At 42.6% G+C, this 20,307-nt stretch overlaps 1 protein-coding gene across 6 annotated transcripts in view; it reads right to left on the bottom strand.

Annotated features, from left to right (window-relative positions):
* Nucleotides 1-9,639: 9,639 nt before the first annotated feature.
* The window catches only part of BTBD19 (BTB domain containing 19), a 51,947-nt gene continuing 41,279 nt past the window's right edge, over nucleotides 9,640-20,307 (bottom strand). For all 6 annotated transcript variants that reach the window (XM_073643575.1, XM_073643573.1, XM_073643574.1 and 3 more), the window contains 5 exons: nucleotides 17,720-17,779; nucleotides 13,966-14,034; nucleotides 11,967-12,098; nucleotides 11,504-11,629; nucleotides 9,640-11,428 (listed from right to left, as the gene is read on the bottom strand). In XM_073643575.1, coding sequence (XP_073499676.1) covers nucleotides 11,294-11,428; nucleotides 11,504-11,629; nucleotides 11,967-12,098; nucleotides 13,966-14,034; nucleotides 17,720-17,779 — 522 coding nt within the window. In that variant the 3' untranslated portion in view covers nucleotides 9,640-11,293. The remainder of the gene's footprint in view (nucleotides 11,429-11,503; nucleotides 11,630-11,966; nucleotides 12,099-13,965; nucleotides 14,035-17,719; nucleotides 17,780-20,307) is intronic.

Raw genomic sequence — 20,307 nt, 5'->3', positions numbered from 1 at the left:
CTCATTTCATCAGTCCATAAAACCTTTGAAAGATCAGTCTTAAGATATTTCTTGGCCCATTCTTGACATTTTATGTTATGTTTCTTGTTCAAAAGTGGTCATTTTTCAGCCTTCCTTACCGTGGCCATGTCCCTGAGTATCGCACACCTTGTGCTTTTTGATACTCCAGTAACCATGCAGCTCTGAAATATGGCAAAACTGGTGGCGAATGGCATCTTGGCAGCTTCACGCTTGATTTTCCTCAATTCATGGGCAGTTATTTTGCGCCTTTTTTGGCCAACACGCTTCTGGCGACCCTGTTGGCTATTTGCCATGAAACGCTTGATTGTTCGGTGATCACGCTTCAAAAGTTTGGAAATTTCAAGACTGCTGCATCCCTCTGCAAGACATCTCACAATTTTGGACTTTTCAGAGCCCGTCAAATCTCTCTTCTGACCCATTTTGCCAAAGGAAAGGAAGTTGCCTAATAATTAAGCACACCTTATATAGGGTGTTGATGTCATTAGTCAACACCCCTCCTCATTACAGAGATGCACATCACCAGATTTACTTAATTGGTAGTTGGCTCTCAAGCCTATGCAGCTTGGAGTCGGACAACATGTATAAAAAGTATCATGTGATCAAAATACTCATTTGCCTAATAATTCGGCACACAGTGTATATGAATTTAATATATTGTTTAGTCTATTTCTGACCAGCTGCTTCACAGATGCCTCCATCTTGTGCCTTGTTGCTGGTTACCCATTTGCTACAGGGTCCAATATAAACTCATCACTCTCACCCACAAAGCTATCCACAGTTCTGCACCGCCTTATATCTCCTCTCTCACCTCTGTCTATCACTCTACACGTGCCCTCCGTTCTACAAATGACCTAAGAATAACATCTCCCATAATCCAAACCTCACACCTCCATTTCTAAGACTTCTCTTGTGCTGTGCTAGTTCTCTGGAATGCTCTACCCCAGATGATCCGACTGATGCCTAGCCTCCATGTCTCCAAGCGCGCTTTAAAAACCTCTCTCTTTAAACAGGCCTACCACCTCAACTCAGCAAACTAACTTTCCCCTGTTCCCTCCTCCTAAATATTATTCAGAATCTGCTCCCTACTATTCATCTGTCTCCACACCCTCCATGCACACGATAACAGCATGCGATACTTGATTTTTGCACTTAAACATACTGGCTGATGACTGGATCATGCAGCCTTATACGAAAATCCCTATTTATTATAATTGCCAGACCTGAAATAACAAGCACTTTTCACCTATTGTATTCCCCCTTGCAGACTGTAAGCAGCGAGCAGGGACCTCATTCCTAATGTAACTGTTTAAACTGTCTTAAATTGTATTGAATTTATTGTCTGTACATGTCCCCGCTTAATTGTAAAGCGCTGCAGAATATGTTGACGCTATAGAAAAAAAAATTATTATAATTATTATTATTCCCTTGTATTGCTATCTCATTAATGACTTTTTTTTCCATCAACAATGAATTGCTCGTAACTATTCACAAGGTGCGGTTTTACCATGATATGCAATTTTTTACTGTATTTATATAGGTGATTATGGGTTTGATATCCTGGATTGCACTTTATATATCATATGAAATGCAGTAATGTTTATCAAGTTATAGTTCATTAATAATTATTGTGTATGTAACCCCCCCCCCCCCAATGGACGACTGCATATATTGTGGTGCATCCTCCATGAAGGTTTGCCATTACAGAGTTTATCTTGCCATCTTTAGATTGGTTGTTTGATATTATATATTGTATCAATGTGAAATTCATTATCGGCTATAACTTAGAACACTTTTAGTGTTCGAAACGCGTTGATTTTTTTTCCTTTTCTGGTCTCTCCTGGATTTTAATACGTGTGGACAATAAAGTTGAATACTTATCGTTTATCTATGAATAGTTCTGGATTCTATTTCATTTTCTGCTTGCTGTTTGGGATGTTGTAGTCTATCTGTGCACCTGACCCCTTGGTTGTGTACTGGTAATTATAGATACGCTGCTTGTATAAATTAGCATGGGTTTTATGAAGGGATACTTGTAATTTGGGGGTGTACTGGCTAGTTAGAAGCATACTGGAATTGCTGTACTGGGACTAAATCTTTTATGGAGGTATGCTAGTTGTATTGCGGTATAATGATTATTTGGAGATGTGCTGGTTATATGGAGGTGTATGGGTTACATGAAGGCATATTGCTTATATAGAGGTGGTTATATTGGGTATGTAGAGGCAATCTGGTTATATTGGGTATACTGGTTATATGGAGTTATAATCATTATATCCAATAAAACCAGTAACTGAGCTTTTCTATATTGCCAACATCAATGTTGATAAGTACTCAGAAGAAATGCAGGTGTACACAGAAGACAGTTCAGAATAATTTACTCACAAAGGCAACCAAATTGGTGGTTTCAGAGTCTTACCAGCGGTATCATCCTGGCTTGAACATAAACAATTAGTATTAGTAATAATGGTGGACTGACACTTTATACAGCTTGCTTGCAATCTCCTCTGCAGCTCCTCCTTCTCTCAGACACAATCTATTTCTCACAGTCCACGTACACAGCACACTTCCTCAGTGCTGGCCTCAGCAACTCTCCATCACCCTTAACGATTACTATATAACTGTCTCTTTGCCGTCTCTGCGGCTCTAAACCTCTTTACTCACAGGCATCAGTCTACTCCATGGCTTCCTCTGGGGTGGCGACTCCTTGCCCCCTGTGGTTGGGTAATTTTAACCTTACTGGTGGATGCAGTCTTCACTTACAAGAATTATCCCCTATGCTCTTCTATATGGTGGAAATCCTCACCCTCTCTCTAGCCTTCTCATGGAGTTAGGCCCCCTCACCTTGGACAAACTACTTTGACAGCAAACTAGAACTTTTTGCACACTCCTCTGTGACCTTGTGCATCATATATAATAGGTGCTACTCACCCCTACCTGCTTGTTAGCAATGGTGCAGGCATTACTCTGTTACTGACATCACTATAACTCACATCACATTTGTTGTAGATTTGTCGCATGTCTTTGGCAACTCAAATGCAGCATTCACATAGCAAATAGCAATAATGAACAAAAACATTTCTAATCCAGACTATTTGCATTGGTTGTTCCAGATTTTCTGCACATTCTTCTTGCCTTTTACAGGTTAATCGCTATGATCATAGTTCATAATCATGCCAAAAAATACATCAGCTATGAAGCAGGGGAATAAGGTTTACAAAGATCGGCAAGACTTCACATCTGCATGTTATAATTTCCTTGGTATTTCAATCCCCTGTATGAAAATAACATTGGACCAGGGTTGGTTTTCTGCAGAAAATGTTGTTCTACAGCTGCACCTCCCAGCTATGTCCAGCAGGTGTCAGAACACTCACGGTAGTACATTACTGGAGACCTCCCCTTCCAATAGTTTATGGTTCATTCCTTGGCCTGAGTCACTGCATTCCACACATGGAGGGGAGGGGGTGTAAAAGTCTTTCCAGGGATTTCCCTTCCTCACACCATAACACTATTTGGCCTGATAACAGTGTCAGGATTACCCCTCACCCACCGACCTTTGAACTCAGCTCCTGCAGTTACTGCCTTATATACTTAGCTACCAGATGCTCTGAACTTATACAATAACTCTCTACTAATTAACCTTTAAAATTCCTGTCCTGCAGCTAAAGCCCATATTATAACAGCAGGGGCCACCGCCTGATCACATTGCATGGAGTCTTATATACGCACGGACAATTGCAAAATGTAGATATTTTCGCAGAAATTATTTGCATTTTCATTTTAAAAGAACTGTAGTTCTAACCATAACCTGCAGGTGGAGCTATTCATAGGGCGCTGCATGTGTGATTCCAGCCTTAATAACTTGCATTATATCACATAGCATCTTACCAGCGGCGTGACTACAGTGGGAGCAAGGGTTGCAATCGCATCTAGGTCTGGAAGCTAAGGGGGGCATATATATATGTAGACACTGTATATTATATATATGAAAAAAACACTATTGAAGAGCTGTGCAGTTGGGGGCCAGAAACTTTTCACTGGAGCCCACAAGCTTGAAATTATGCTACTGCATCTCATAAAATCCATAACACATAAAAATCTCAGTCTGAACAGCGGCATTAAGTTATACGGCAGCAATAAACCATTATATTGCTGGAGCTGCCACATTCCACATACAGGGGAAAGGTCTCTATGTGAAGGTTCACCGTTATACAATGGAGAAAATAAGTATTTGATACGCTGACAATTTTGCAAGTTTTCCCACCTACAAAGAATGGAGAGGTCTGTAATTTTTATCGTAGGTACACTTCACCTGTGAGAGACTGAATCTAACAATAAAACCCAGAAAATCACATTTTAATGATTTTTACATAATTAATTTGCATTTTATTGCATGAAATAAGTATTTGATACAATAGAAAAACAGAATTAATATTTGTGTTACATGCACGCCGCTAGGTTCAGATAGGGCGAGACGGGTTTCATGATTTCGTTGGAATCCTGGGGGAACCGTTACTCAGGGCGACCATAGACCATGTGCTGCAGCTTCTCTCAGGCACACGATAGATTCAATTGCTAACCAGACACATCTGACAAGAGTCTTCATAAACAGTTGAACAGCGGAGTTTAATCAAGTACGGTCAGTACCATTTAACTCTTAGAAGCAACAGGCTTCACCACAGTACAGTCTATTAAAGCAGTCACAGTATTACAGTCTCTTCAGTAGCATAATTCAGCACAGATTAGATCTCTTAGCAGCACACTTCTATGCATACACAACCACAGGCTTTTCCTTCACAAGGACACAATAGTACACAGCATTCTTTATCCTGCATGGAGATGGAGGGGTTTGATGAGGGAGATGATCTCTGACACAAATCCTTCCAGTCCTTATCTTTCTGCCTTATAATACTCCACACTGTTAGCTCAGGGAGTCTATCTGACCTGTGTTTAGCTTCCCTCCTGACCTGAATTCTGTTCCCTTGCCTTCTGTGAGATACAGATCACACACCACCTTTCTCTTGGGCTCCAGACAGAACAGTAAACAATGTCCCCACAATCCCCCTGGGGCTCTGCTAAACACTCCCTGTCTCCTGTGACTGTGTTAACTCTTATAGTTGCTGGATGCTTTTGAAGCAACAGCACTACTTCTGCATGTCACATTTGGTACAGAAACCTTTGTTTGCAATTACAGACGTTTCCTGTAGTTCTTGACCAGGTTTGCACACACTCCAGCAGGGATTTTGGCCCACTCCTCCCTGCAGATCTTCTCCAGATCTTTCAGGTTTCGGGGCTGTCGCTGGGCAACATTGAGTTTCAGCTGCCTCCAAAGATTAAAGATTTTCTATTGGGTTCAGGTCTGGAGACTGGCTAGGCCACTCCAGGACCTTGAAATGCTTCTTACGGAGCCACTCCTTAGTTTCCCTGGCTGTGTGTTTTGGGTCATTGTCATGCTGGGAAACCCATTCATGACACATCCTCAATGCCCTTTCTGAGGGAAGGAGGTCCTTGGCCTAAATCTCGTGATACATGACCTCATCCATCCTCCTTTCAATACGGTGCAGTTGTCCGGTCCCCTTTGCAGAAAAGCATCCAAAGTCTGAGGTATCCCCCCACCATGCTTCACGGGTTTGGATAGTGTTCTTGGGGTTCTACTCATCCTTCTTCCTCCAAACAGGGCAAGTGGAGCGGATACCAAAAAGTTCTATTTTGGTCTCATCTGACCACATGACCTTTTCCCGTGTCTCCTCTGGATCATTCAGATTGTCATTGGTGAACTTCAAACAGGCCTAGACATGTGCTGGTGTGAGCAGGGGGACCTTGCGTGCCATGCAGGATTTTAATCCATGACGATGTAGTGTGTTACTAACGGTAATGTTTGAGACTGTGGTCTCAGCTCTCTTCAGGTCATTGACCAGGTCCTCCCATGTAGTTCTGGGATGATTCCTGATTTTTCTCAGAATCATCCTTACCCCACGAGGCGAGATCGAGGAAGACTGACAGTCAATCAGACTGAGGAAGATTGACAGTCATCTTGTGTTTCTTCCATTTTCTAATAATTGTGCCAACAGTTGTTCCCTTCTCACCAAGCTGCTTGCCTTTTGTCCTGTAGCCCATCCCAGCCTTGTGCAGGTCTACAATTTTGTCCCTGGTGTCCTTAGACAGCTCTTTGGTCTTGGCCATGGTGGAGAGATTGGAGTGTGATTAATTAAGTGTGTGGACAGGAGTCTTTTATACAGGTAAAAAGTTCAAACAGGTGCAATTAATACAGGTAATGAGTGCAGAGTAGGAGGGCTTCTTAAAGAAAAACTAACAGGTTTGTGAGAGCCAGAATTTTTGCTGGTTGATAGGTGATCAAATACTTATTTCATGCAATAAAATGCAATTTAATTATGTAAAAATCATACAATGTCACTTTCTGTGACTCACCATTGTTTGTAGGTGGGAAAACTTGCAAAATCGGCAGTGTATCATATACTTATTTTCCTCACTATATATACATCATAGCTGAGTCTATACCTTGCACATGAGCGCATTTTAGGTTGTTTTTGCTCTCTGCCTACTGACAGTGAATGACAGTCATCCTCAATGACATCCAGAGGCTGAAAATATGCATAAAGATCCTAATAATAGAAAAGTCAAAGACAAAGTTTATCAGAAAGTTACAGAACGCCCATATGATGCATTAATAACAATTAATTTATATAAAACAGCCCTGTAAAAAGGAACTCTGACACAGGTCATAAATGTGTTTTTTTTATTTTATTTTTTCACCTGGTGTAAATGCCGCTGTTCTCCTGAATCCGGAAATGTTTTTATTTTGTTCCTGCTCCTCTCCGTTCCTGAGATATAACCCATTCTTCAATGTATATAAATCTTGTTTTCTTAGCCAAGTGGGTTTGATCCTCAAGAACACGCCCACAGAGAAGAGTTGAGGATCACACCCACTTGGATTAAAATACTAGATTCATATACAGGGACGAAGAGGCCATATCTCAGGAAGAGAGGCACAGGAACAAAATAAAAACAACGCTGGATTCAGGAGAAAAGTGACATTTACACCAGGTTAAAAAAAACCTAAAAATTACATATTTATGACAAGTGACAGGTCCTCTTTAAGAATAATAAATATTAGCACTCTGGTCACATTGGGGGATATTTGACCGGTGGCAAGTGGATATTTTGCCTAAAAAAACTCTTGACTGGTGGAAACAAAAGCTTTATGTCTGTTGTGAAGCAGGCACAGGTGCAGACAGCGCCCTCCGTCCGGGGTCCCTCACCCCCCACCAGCTGTCTGGAGGTCAAAGGGCACTGCATCTGATTCTCACCTGCTTGTCTGGTTGTGAGGATGAAGCCCCCCACAATGAGGCCGACACGTGCTCAATGAATATTTATCCAACAGACACCAGACCTCCGATACTGGAACAAAACCGTGCAGTAATTTCATTATAAAAGAACCTATTATACCACACACCCCACCCCGACACACCGCCGGAGGCCGATAAAACTCCCTATAGGGTAGATTTACATTAAAGAAAAATGACATATCCAGAAACTACTGAACTAAAAATGGAAAAAAAACAAAAACTATATTTCCACAGAGAAAAATAATTTCCAGGATTTCATCTGTAAGGATTGCAGGGGACAGAGTCATTGCAAGAACAAGTAAATTCTCGGCTGGTTCCATTGACAGCATAATTAAGGACCGGGTAATATTTTGCTATTTTTTAAGTTTTCATTTTTCCCTCCCCTTCTTCCAAGAACCATAACTTTTTGTTATTTTTAAGTCAACATAGACATTTGGGAGCTTGTTTTTTGCTGGACCAGTTGTCGTCTTGAATGAGCCCACTCACTTTACCATGTAATCTAGTAAAAAATGGGATGGAATTTAAAAAAAAAAACCACACACAGCAATTTCGCCATTGTTTCATGGATTTAGTTTCTATGTTGTTTACTTTTCGATAAAATAACTTTGTTCTACAGGTCAGCTTGGTTATGGTGATACCAAATTTCTATAGATTTTATATTGTTTTACTAGTTAAAAGGAACTTGTCACGTTATATGGGGTTAATAGCATTCTGAAACTGAGAGCCCCGCTGCCAGGAGGAAATTAACTTTATTCCTCCTTCCTGGCAGCGTTTGGATTTGAGTCACGGAGGCGGCACCGGCGTGGTGTCAGTCACCGCTCTGTGTATATAGAGCGGCTGCTGTAACCCGCTCATCATTAGAGCCGGATGGCCGTCAGGGCCGGGGTAGCAGTTACAGCTGCCGCTCTCTATACTCAAAGCAGTGACAACCTGTGCCGGCGCCGTCCCGGTGACTGAAACCCAAACACTGCCGGGAGCAATAAAGTTAATTTCCTTCCAGCAGCGAGGCTATAAGTGCCGGCGTCGGGCAGGTTCAGAACGCTATTAACCTGCAGATTAACCCCATATCAGCAGGTTAATAGCGTTTTTTCAAGTGACAGGTTCCCTTTAAAAAACAATAAATTACAAAATTAAAATCTGTCATAACTATTGTTATTCTTTTTTTTTGTGGTAAGAGCCGTAGTTTTTGACATTATTAGATTTTAATCCAAATCCAATTTTTGTTTTTATTCAATTTTTTTTTTGGAGAGGTGTCGTAATCAAAATTCAGCAATTTTGATTTTATTTATTTTTTTTCATTTTGGCCTCCACTGTATGGGGCAAATATATTGAGATTTTAATTATTATTTTTTGTTGTTTAATCATTATTTTTAATTTTTAGATTTTTTTTTTTTTTTTTTTTAATTTTTAGTTAGGGAAGGATAATCTGTGATTGCTTGATCACCTGTACATTTTGTGATAATGCAGGGTGCAGTGACTCCTGCGCTGTATGGAGCGGGCTCAGCTCCCGAGCCTGTGCCATCCAAGCAGTGCACCATATTGGAAGGTGGACTGAATGCTCCCCATTGCTTCCCTGCCAGAAGGTGAGGAGCGTAGAAGTTGCCCACAACAGCGAATCAGATCACATCTTTTATTTTTGTTTTCAACTGTATGACAAAAATGGCAAATGAAATCTGATTTGGATTATATACACCCAAGACAACCAATGAGATCACTGCTTTTATTTCCTAAAACCTATACTAGAAAAATATGACAACAAGAATCTAATTGGTTCAAGGGGCTCTATGAGAACCAATCAGATCACTGCTTTTTGTTTGCCACCTGCACTGGGAAAATAACAAATAGAATCTTATTGGTTACTATGGGCCTATAACAACCAATTAGATCATTACTTTCGTTTCCTACTCTGCATTTGAAAAATATCTGGTTGCTATGGGCAACATATCTAGTGTTTGTTTCCACGGTTATGTTTGTGGTTGGATTAAACTAATCTTTGATCACAGGGAGTTATTAGGACTTCTCCCATTAGTAAATAAACCCTAATGGGATCCTGCATCCTCGTAGTATGTCTTAAGGTGATGAGTAACAACGCAGTCTATTTCTAGCCGTGTTTGGTCTATTAATAGCCATGGCCATTTCCTCTGCTCCATCACCGTCCTCTCCAGGGAGGATCTGAGTCTTGTCTTACATTACAAACGTGACATTGAGTGAATAATAATGTACTGTGCACAACATGGCGGCGGGATCTGTGGTGAAAATGTAAAACAGAATTAATAAGAGTGGTTGTCTCTGAGCAATGCAACATTGGAAAAAGCTTTGCTTTCACCAGCAGTGGAATCCTGCAACAAGTGGAGGGCAAGATGGAGTCACTCAAGTATCAGGAACTGCTAAGAGAAAACATCTGTGAGGAACCTGAAGTTTGGGATCATTACACCTTCCAACAGGACAATGACCCCAATCTTATCTCAAAGACCACCAAGACTTGGTTTTAAAAGTTGTCCTAGAAGGTTCTGAAGTGGTCTTCACAGTCACCTGACTTGAACCCAATAAAAAATCTTTGTTGGATTTGGAAGAAGGAGAATGCAGCAAATGCAAGAATATTAGTAAACTGGAGGCCATCGCTCATGAGGCGTGGGCCAAAAGTCATAGAATGTTAGAGTTGGAGGGGACCTCCAGGGTCATCGTGTCCAACCCCCTGGCTCAATGCAGGAGTCACTAAACCTTCTCAGACAGATGTCTGTCCAGCCTCTGAAGACTTCCATTGAAGGAGATCTCACCACCTCTCGTGGCAGCCTGTTCCACTCATTGATCACCTTCACTGTCAAAATTTTTTTTCTAATATCTAATCTGTATCTTCTCCCTTTCAGTTTCATTCCATAGATTCTCGTGTTTCCTTGTGCAAATGAGAATAAGAATGATCCCACTACAGTGTGACTATCCCTTCAGATATTTGTAGAAAGCTATTAAGTCTCCTCTTAGTCTTCTTTTTTACAAGCTAAACATTCCCAGATCCTTTAACCGTTCCTCGTAGGACGTAGTTTGCAGTCCACTCACTATTGCAGTTCTTCTCTGAACTTGTTCCAGTTTTTCGATCTCTTTTTTAAAATGTAGTTCCCAGAACTGGACACAGTATTCCAGATGAGGTCTGACCAAGGAGGAGTAGGCGGGGATAATTACTTGACGTGATCTAGACTCTATGTTTCTCTTAATACATCCCAGAACTGTGATTGCTCAGAAACGCCGTCAGAAGCCAGTGTCTGCCTATGCATCACGCCAGCAGCAGGTTATAACAGCTAGAGGGGCACTACTAAGTACTAAATGCACTTGTCATAAAGGGGCAAATAATTATGTAACTCCAGGAGTCAGTAAAAGTGGCGTTTTGAGTTGAATTTGAAGATATTAGTTATGTTGAGCAATTCACATTGTTCTTGTTTGATTCTGTTTGGAGTAAACCAAAGTTTGTAAATTTAGCAAGTAATCCGGATTTTCAACGGGGGCTGAATAACTGTGATTGCAGCTGTATACAGCACTACATGCTCAGCTCCAGTATTATTACATAGTTAGACAGTCAGGATCCTAGAACAGCCAGGAGAAGAAGATTCCTGCGGGTGCTGCAATATCAGAAGCTGTTAACACTGTGCTTCACACTTCAATAAAATAACTCTGGAAACATTTTTATGGTTATTATAACAAAATCTAAAATCTTTCTGTGAATTATTTACAGTGCGGTAGAGTGTTCCTTGGTGCAGCTTCCTGCTAGTGTTATGACCAGAACTGGTAGCTGTTGCCATCAGAGCTCACACTCAATTCTGGGCGAGGTCACTAAAGTCTCCCCTCGCTCTACATCCAACTCCTCGTCTGGCTGTCATAGAAGATCCTTTTTTGGTCCCAAGAGATGACTATCTAGATTATTTAGAGGGAGAGTACAAGTAACGGTGGTGCTCTCTCCCCAATGTCCCCTTCCTCCTTTGAAAATGATGAGGGTGGGTGTCGCTGACTTTTTTCAGGGCGTGAAATTTCCAGGCCTGAGCGATCTGGATTTCCTAATAATAAGAAGATATGGTTAGAAGAAGGAGGTTATAATATACGATGAGGAAAGCCCTATCCTCGCATCTCACAGGGATGAGGTCGTCTTTGCCATTTTCCCGCTCTAGTGTAGTGAGTTCATCTGGTGACAGGAGGATGAGGCGTAGTTCTCGCACTGCGTCCTGAGCGACCACAGACACTGGGACATCCAGAACCACCTTACAAGGAAAGGTAAGTATTAAAATGCACATATGGTATTACAATATGACCATCGTTCCCATCTACACAGGGCTCTTCAGAGCCCCAGTTCTCAGGATTGGTTGAAGTCCCAGAGGTCGAGAAGTTATTCTCTTTTTAGTGAATTAGGGCATAACCTCCAAGATTGAGACAAGCCTTTTAAGTCTTTAAATTAACCAGGTGCTTCTTGCAGCATTGAGGCGTAAGGCACAAAAACAGCTCATGCCTCTGATGTCAATGGGTCCAAGGGCAAAATGCAAGGATGTTTTCTATTTCAAAATTTCAACTTTCGACACACAACTACACCGGGATACTTACCGAGCTGACATATGCCCACTCCCGGACTGCCTGGATAAGGGGGACCTCATCAATAGACAACCGGTCGCTCTGTAAAATATTGACAATTCCAAGATCGGAGAGTTCCCGGAAACTCTGCGTCTTAATGATTTCCTGTAAGGAGGAGAAATCATGAGAAAAGGTTGGAGGTCAGCGCTGAGGACAGCAACTGTGATCGTAAGATGTCTATTCTCAGTTTACATCCTGTTTGGATAATTCCCACTCAGGGGACAGATGAGGGACATCTCGGCCCAGAATCCATAATCAGTGACATCCTCACATACATTCCCCTCTATTTGCTGACAACCAGCTTTTATATCATGTCTGAGACTGAAGTTGTCACAACGATGGTTTGGACGATTGTTCGCCGATATCTCATACGCAGGAGCGCTTAGTCTGCCAATGTTCTCTACGAGAGAGCCGCTGCCAGACTCAGACGAATTATCTCTTAGAGAACAATAGGATAGGCAGTCCGAAATCAAATCCTTCTGTCCTCTGACATCTGTCGGGGGACAATAGGGATGCCCCCATAGACTGTCGGCCAAACCAATCGAAATCAGAAGGTTCATATGGCGTTAGTCTAATGTGTATGGGGGACTTAACAGTTATTCATCTACTGATGGTGACAACTAGCCTCCATATCATGTCCAAGAGGTTGTCACAGCTCTGTCGGGTTTATAATTACATTGTGATCAGCCATGAGATCCGTGCACCTTATAGCACTGCTGACAACCAGCCTTTATCATATCTAAATATTGTCACAGCCTCGTACCCCAAAACTAAAATGCTACACCAGGTTGGTCAAAATTAAGGTGTATAAATGACCTCCATGATTAATCATAGGAGAAGGAAAATTGTACAATACACTGCAATATTACAATATCGCAGTGTATTTTTCAACTGATCCCGGTGGACTAATGAAAAAAAAAAAAAATCTTACATGAAAGTTCTGATACGGAAATAAAATTGAAAAAAATAAATATGACATATTTGGTATCGTGGTGTATCTGTCTAAACTAGTAAAATGTTATAAGAATTTATTCCAGGCAATGAGTGCCAAAACAAGAAAAAAATTGAAATGCCATTATCGCTGTGTTTTGGTCACTTTACCTCTCCAAAAAATGGAATAAAAGAGATAAGAAAGTCATATGGGCTGAAAAATAGTAATACAAATAAAACGCCATAAAAAAATAAAAAAAGTAATATCTTATAAGGCGAGGGGGAAAAATGGAAAGTGATGAGTGCCCACGGCGTCCTCAGAACCCTGGAGCCCACCCTGTGCTCAGCACTGTTTTTTTGGTGAAATTTCCGCAGAATTATTTTGATGCACAAAATTATGGGAGAATCTGTATCCTCCGCCCTTACATCGTCCTGCTGGATGCGAACAACAGATTCATCTACAATAGTCTCTGCGACCCGTCTTCATCTTGTGGGCAGCCATGTCTATGAATCAGACAGCGCAGATTGGCCTGAGGGGTCTGCACTAGCAAAAAATGGACGCCATCTGCTGCGAATTTCACCTTACTTCTCTCTCAATGCTGTGACAAATGGCACAAAGTGATGTCCCCAGAATACACCCAACATTTTTGTTTGTTGCCTTTATATTCCCGGCTCATGTCGTGGCGTTAAATAACGTTCACCCGGCAGATGTGAGCCGCCTGCGAGCCGACCATAAAAAACAATGGGGCACGACAAAGACACAATACAAGGAGGAGGAGGAGGCCAAGTAGATCTGTCACAGCCTGTACTCAAGTGAGAGGATCTGGAAGACCCCCTGACCTCCACTTTACAATCCAGGAGATCCCATCCCCCCCTCCACTGCGGGGAGAAAATGGCACAAAAATACCCCCGAAACAAATCCACATGAAGCTGCTGTTTGGGGGTACGCTAGTTACATCTCAGTAAAAAATCCCCTTATAAAATCCTAATATAATGGCCATTTGTCTTTGTGCCGCCACACCACCACCCGGAGGTTACTCACCACAGTATGGCGCTCTATGAACGACAGGCATCTCTGTTGCAGGTCGTTCTGACCATAACTCACCGCAGCCTGAAAACCGAGAACAAATGTAAGACATGGACAATCAGTGTTACATCATAGCAATGTTACATCAGCGTCCGTCACATTCGGTACTCTACAGAGGTGACCACCACCAATGGCTGCCAGTACAGGCTCCAGGGTTATGCGGGCACATTGGTGACTTGGGAGTCTCAGGAGCTCCTTTTCTCTTTTGATCTTTCCTCCTTGCTTTTCAAGAGTTAGCATTTTTACTTTTCAGTCCATAGAGCTTTATCAATTTTTTTTTGTGCTATGAGCTTTAGATTTTATCGTTACCATTATTTTTTAATCCATTTTTTGGGGGGGAAGTGACTCTGACTTTTTTTTTTCAGCAGTAATTAAGTAAATATAATATTTTATTTGTTTAGACGGATATGTAGGTGGAGATGTCTAATACGTTTCTTTTAATTATTTTACATTCTGGGGAAAAGGGGTGGGATGATATTATCTTTTATATTAGCTTTTCATATATATATAAATATCTATATAAATAATAATTTTCTTTTTTTTTAGATTTTTTCTTTTTTTTTTTTCCATTTTCTCTTGTTTGCTGTAGGGGACTTGACCACTTGCTTGCTCATACAATATGGTTATATTACATATAATGAATAGTAAAATTACTGATCTCCTATAAAGCCATACACAGGCTTCATAGGTGTACAAACATGCCAGATACAGGAGCCTACAAGTAGGACCCCCAGCAGCCATGACAATAGCATCACCACACAGAAATCATGTTGTGGGGGCCGATGTGCATCAGAAAAAATCTTTCCCCATTTCCAACCGTTTAACTGCTGCTGCTGATGTTGATTGACAGCAGCATCTAAAAGGTTAAACTGCTGCAAATGGACTTAGCTCTGATCGAAGCAGTTTTGCAGCCAGTCTTGCTGCTATTTACCACCACAAAAAATGTACCATGGGGCTGAATGGCGGATATCGCAGATTCCAGACTTGGCCTCCCGGGCCCTGTCACTTGCCTGGGTTCGCCGGGTGCTGCCATTCCACTTTCCATAAACTCTGAATAGCTCATAAATCTGCATTGTAATGCAAAGTCGCAATCCTTCATACAGCTCACTCTGTGAATGTGTCAGTCTTTACTGCAGTTCTAATATTCAATTCATGAACAAGGAGGATGAACAGATCTACAAATCTTCCGCAGAAGGATGGGGGGTGAGACAGAGAACAAAAATGATGAATTGTTATTATATATGGGGCTCCAGGAAAGAGGGCAGGGACAATGGGGGCTCTTAGATTATGCTATTATCAGGAAGTATACATTATATAATATAGTATTTAGTGTGTTTGTATAATTAGAGAGGAAATTGAGGGTTGGGGGTATTATACTGGGGGCAACAATTTGCTGACATCTACTTCACTTCCTGGGAATTGGTTTAAGATTCCGGCTCCCATTAATAGGCCCTTCATGTGGTACTGGTGTAGACTGGAAACCAATGATTTATAGTCCATTTATTTTATATTTTTTGCAAATCAGAGTGAGAGCAAGACAAATCCAACTGATTAAAGCTTAGATACAGCAGCTCAGCTGGCACTATCTACCATAAGTTTGGATAGATCAGCAAAGAAGACAGTATCACATATAATACTATGAGATACAGCAGATTAGCACGTGACTGTATTAGATACTACAACTCGGAAGACAGTATCACTCCTTATAAGATTAGATACAGCAGTGAACAGTATCACACATGATAGGATTGTATACAAAGCAGCAGATAGTATCTCACATATAGAATTAGATACAGCAGCTCATTAGACAGTATCGCATGATAGTGTTAGATACAATAATTCAGCAGACAGTAATGGAAGAAAAACTTTGATACAGTAGATACAGCAGCTTAGAAGACAGTATCACACATGATGGGCTTAGATACAGAGCTCAGAAGCCGGTTACTGGTATTTCAGAGATATGACTGGATGTACTCTAGAGGAGGTCAGGGGGCTCTAGACTGGGACAGGCAACTCTAGAGGGGGGTCAGGCGACGCTAGAAGGGATCAGGCGGCTCTAGAAGGGATCAGGCGGCTCTAGAAGGGGGTCAGGGGGCTCTAGAAGGGGGTCAGGGGGCTCTAGAAGGGCGTCAGGGGGCTCTAGAAGGGCGTCAGGGGGCTCTAGAAGGGCGTCAGGGGGCTCTAGAAGGGCGTCAGGGGGCTCTAGAAGGGCGTCAGGGGGCTCTAGAAGGGCGTCAGGGGGCTCTAGAAGGGCGTCAGGGGGCTCTAGAAGGGCGTCAGGGGGCTCTAGAAGGGCGTCAGGGGGCAGGTAACTCTAGAGGTCAGGCGGCTCTAGAAGAGGGTCAGGAGGGGGCTCTAGACTGGGACAGGCGGCTGTAGAGGGGGGCCAGGCGACTCTAGAAGGGATCAGGCGGCTCTAGAAGGGGGTCAGGCGACTCTAGACTCGGTCAGGCAACTCTAGAAGGAGGTCGAGCAGCTCTTGACTAGGACAGGCAGCTCTAGAGGGGGCCAGGCAACTCAAGAGGGAGGGGGGTCTAGAAGGGGGTCAGGAGGCTCTAGACTGGGTCAGATGTCTCTAGACTGGGTCAGGCAACTCTAGAGGGGGGTCAGGTGACTCTAGAAGGGATCAGGCGGCTCTAGAAGGATGCCAGGTGGCTCTAGAGGGGGGTCAGGTAGCTCTTAACTGAGACAGGCGGCTCTAGAGGGGGGGGGGGGGGGGGGTCAGGTGACTCTAGAGGTCAGGCGGCTCTAGAAGGGGGTCAGGGGGCTCTAGACTGGGACAGGCGGCTCTAGAGGGGGTCAGGCACCAATCTTGTGTCAGAATTTTTTTTTTCCGCTTTTCAGAAGATTTACAAAGAATTCGGAAAATGTCTACAGTAGCGAGTGACGCGTCCAGATAACTGCCACCAGCGTCACAGTAGGAACATGACATTTAGAGAGGTTTGTCCCCTCTGTGAGTGCAGATCATTGCTCTGCAGGTTCATGGTGGCACGATGACTGATGGATGTTCATGTGCCGCCGTTCAGCTGACGATATCTGAGAGACTAAATCATACTGGAACTAAATCCAAAAAGGGAAGTATATAAATAAAATGTATCGTGAAAATATCTAACAGTGAGGGGAAGGGGCACATAACAATACAACCGCATGTATGCGCAATTTTACGATTGTTGTGATGTTACTATACATATGCCATGCAGTCTGAGAAAAGGCTACAAAAGTTCTGAAACTTTTTAATATAGTTTGTGCTACCAATCCTTATCATTCTAAAATCTCTGCTTTTTTTGTCAGTGAATGGAATATTGTCCCTGTCCAGTTCTGCTCCATTAGCTGAAGATTTGTTACAGTGTATCAGTTTAGATAATCCTGTGATCTAAACAAAACTGTAGAACTCTCTATAATGTATGTGCACACAGTGAGTTTTTCTAGCCGAGGCTGCTTCTGAAAAATGCCAGTGTTTCCACTCCAGCTCAATTGCTCCAAAACCAAAAATTTTAGTGCAGCCTTGAGTTGCGCCAAAATTTTGTGACTTTTCGAAGCTTTATACTGCAGAATTCTGGGGTAAAAGCTTTGATGAATCAGGCCCTTAGATGTTAGGGTGCTTTTTGATGCTTTGCAGACACCCAGGTACGTGCTGTAAGCGTCAGCCTCTGCAGCTGTGGATACCAATCACAATCCTGTATAATAAGCCCACTGCGCCGTCTCCTACCTGTAAAGCTTCACAAGCCATGTCCACCGTCAGCGTCCGACTGATAAAATCCACACAAAGCTGGAAAATAGACAAGAAGAGAAAACTCAGAGAACTGAAATACTAAGAAGGGAACCTACCATGGCTTGATCAATGGGCCCCCAGGTATATTAGAAATTGTTTTTCTCCATTGACATAACACCAGAAAAGTGAACATTTAACTAAAAATACCCAAAGGTTTTTCCAGATTGTTACATAGTATAACTTTAACGCAGTTTGAGCTCTGGGTTTCTGACGCAAAGCTCCAAATCCTCTGCATAGACAGTTACATGATAAACTTCTGTCAGACTGCAGCCACTGTTTTGCCACGTTTTTAACACTAAGGTTCAGGTACGGCTTTAAAGAAGAAGATATAACGCAATTTTATTTATAATACTTCATTTAAAAGATAAAATACACTATTAAAGAAATTGTATGACATTATGATATTGCGTAAACTTTTGTATATGTTAACATACAAAGGTTAAGTACATATACTCCACCAGTAGGGGGAGCACACTACATACTGATTCTACAAGCAATAATAACACAGTATGTAGGGAGCTCCCCCTAGAGGTGGTTGCATGTAGACACGATATTATGAACCTCTGTTTGCAGAGTGCTCCATCTAGTGGTGGCTGCAAATAGACACCATATTATAATGCACCACTTTATGCATCTCTGTATACAGGGAGCTCCCCCTAGAGGTGGCTGCAGACAGAATCGTATGATGTATCTCTGTTTACAGGGAGCTCCCCCTAGTGGTGGCTGCAGACAGAATATTATCATGCATCTCTGTATACAGGGAGCTCCACCTAGTGGTGGCTGCAGACAGAATCTTATCATGCATCTCTGTGTAAAGAGAGCTCCCCCTAGTGGTGGCTGCTGACAGAGTCTTATCATGTCTCTCTGTATACAAGGTGCTTCCCCTAGTGGTGGCTGCAGACAGAATCTTATGTATCTCTGTATACAGGGAGCTCCCCCTAGTGGAAGATGGATACAGTCAGAATCTCATCATGTATCTCTGTATGCAGGGAGCTCCCTCTAGTGGTGGCTGTAGACAGACAATCTTTTATGTAACTGTCAGTGCAGTGGACTTGGAGCTCTAGACAATAGATAGATCTACTATGATATAAAAAACCTACAGTTTTAAAAAGGAGGAAACCTCATGACTCTCCTATATAATCCCAATGGAGGAGTCAGAAAAGGTCCATCCTCTCCCTCATACACCCCATTATTCAGCGGACCCGTCCTGACACATCCAGCAGATCCACGTGTAATGTTGAGAGTTTGTGAATCACTTTAGTGTTTGCTTTAGAACAAGTATAATGACACAAACTGGAGTTCGGGAGACAGCGATGACATCCTGGACATTGTCAGATATGGCGATCCGTGGGAACAATCTGCTGTGATACGGTGTATGTCATCCGAGGCATTGATCAATTCCACAAGTCCCAGGATTACGGGTCACCGATTCGTGTCCCCCAGTGATCTCAGAAGCTGCTGCGTACAATCATACGCTACAATCACCCCCCCCCATATAGCACTGGTCAGGGCAGTCAGGCCCGCAGACCACCATACTTCTGGTACTGCTGGCACTTTATCCATACGACAATTGTAAGTGTCTACAAATAATGAAACCCTCATCACTTAGTGGGAAGGTTACATTTCATCATTGCCGGAAAGATCGGTACATACAATGTATCATTCCAGACTCAGGGGGTGTCCCATGGGGGTCTCCGGGAGTCATGTCAGTACAGAGAGCCGCAGAGGCAGAAGTTTTGGCTGCGGGAACGGGGATAGGAAAGTTGTGGAGGTGGGGAGGGTTATACTTGGGGTTCCCCTGGGGGAATCCTAGCAGACGTGATGATCAGTACAGTCATGTCAGGAGGAGCGTGACTAAGAGAGAAGCTGCTGACAGTCACAAACCTCCTGATTAGACCCTTATGGGGAGACCCTCGTGGCTTCCAGTCCGCCCCTCCCCTGCCTGTCACTTATGGACAATTCTGCCGCCCCCAACTTACAATCCTCCCCTAAAAGGCCATCAGGGGTCTTTAATAGATTTATTATAATTTATAAGATTAGATTTTACATTTCCTTCCATTTGCTGTGTAGCTGTATAATCTATTGCTCCCTGTTATCAGCCAATCTAAGCTGGAGAGAGGCTGACCACACGACAGGTGAATGCAATCTATTTCTCTCTGTTATCAGCCATGTAACAAACTTTCCTACCGATGATCTCTTCCTTATGTCACACATCTTCAGTGCTGAAATATCAGTCGCTCCCCCTATAATGCTCTAGCACGGATATAACCTCCATATAAGTGGCTGATATCAGCCACTCCCCCTATAAGGCTCTAGCACGGATATAACCGCCATATAGGTGACTGATATCAGCCGCTCCTCCTATAACGCTCTAGCACGGATATAACCTCCATATAGGTGACTGATATCAGCCGCTCCTCCTATAACGCTCTAGCACGGATATAACCTCCATATAGGAGACTGATATCAGCTGCTCCTCCTATAACCCTCTAGCACGGATATACCCTCCATATAGGTGACTGATA

The sequence above is a fragment of the Phyllobates terribilis genome, unplaced genomic scaffold, assembly GCF_046119375.1.
Source record: "Phyllobates terribilis strain yellow unplaced genomic scaffold, ASM4611937v1 Scaffold_8__6_contigs__length_399053987, whole genome shotgun sequence".
Taxonomy (NCBI): Eukaryota; Metazoa; Chordata; class Amphibia; order Anura; family Dendrobatidae; genus Phyllobates; species Phyllobates terribilis.
The sequence above is the reverse complement of the archived record's forward strand: the minus strand, read 5'-3'. Positions and strand labels throughout refer to the sequence as shown.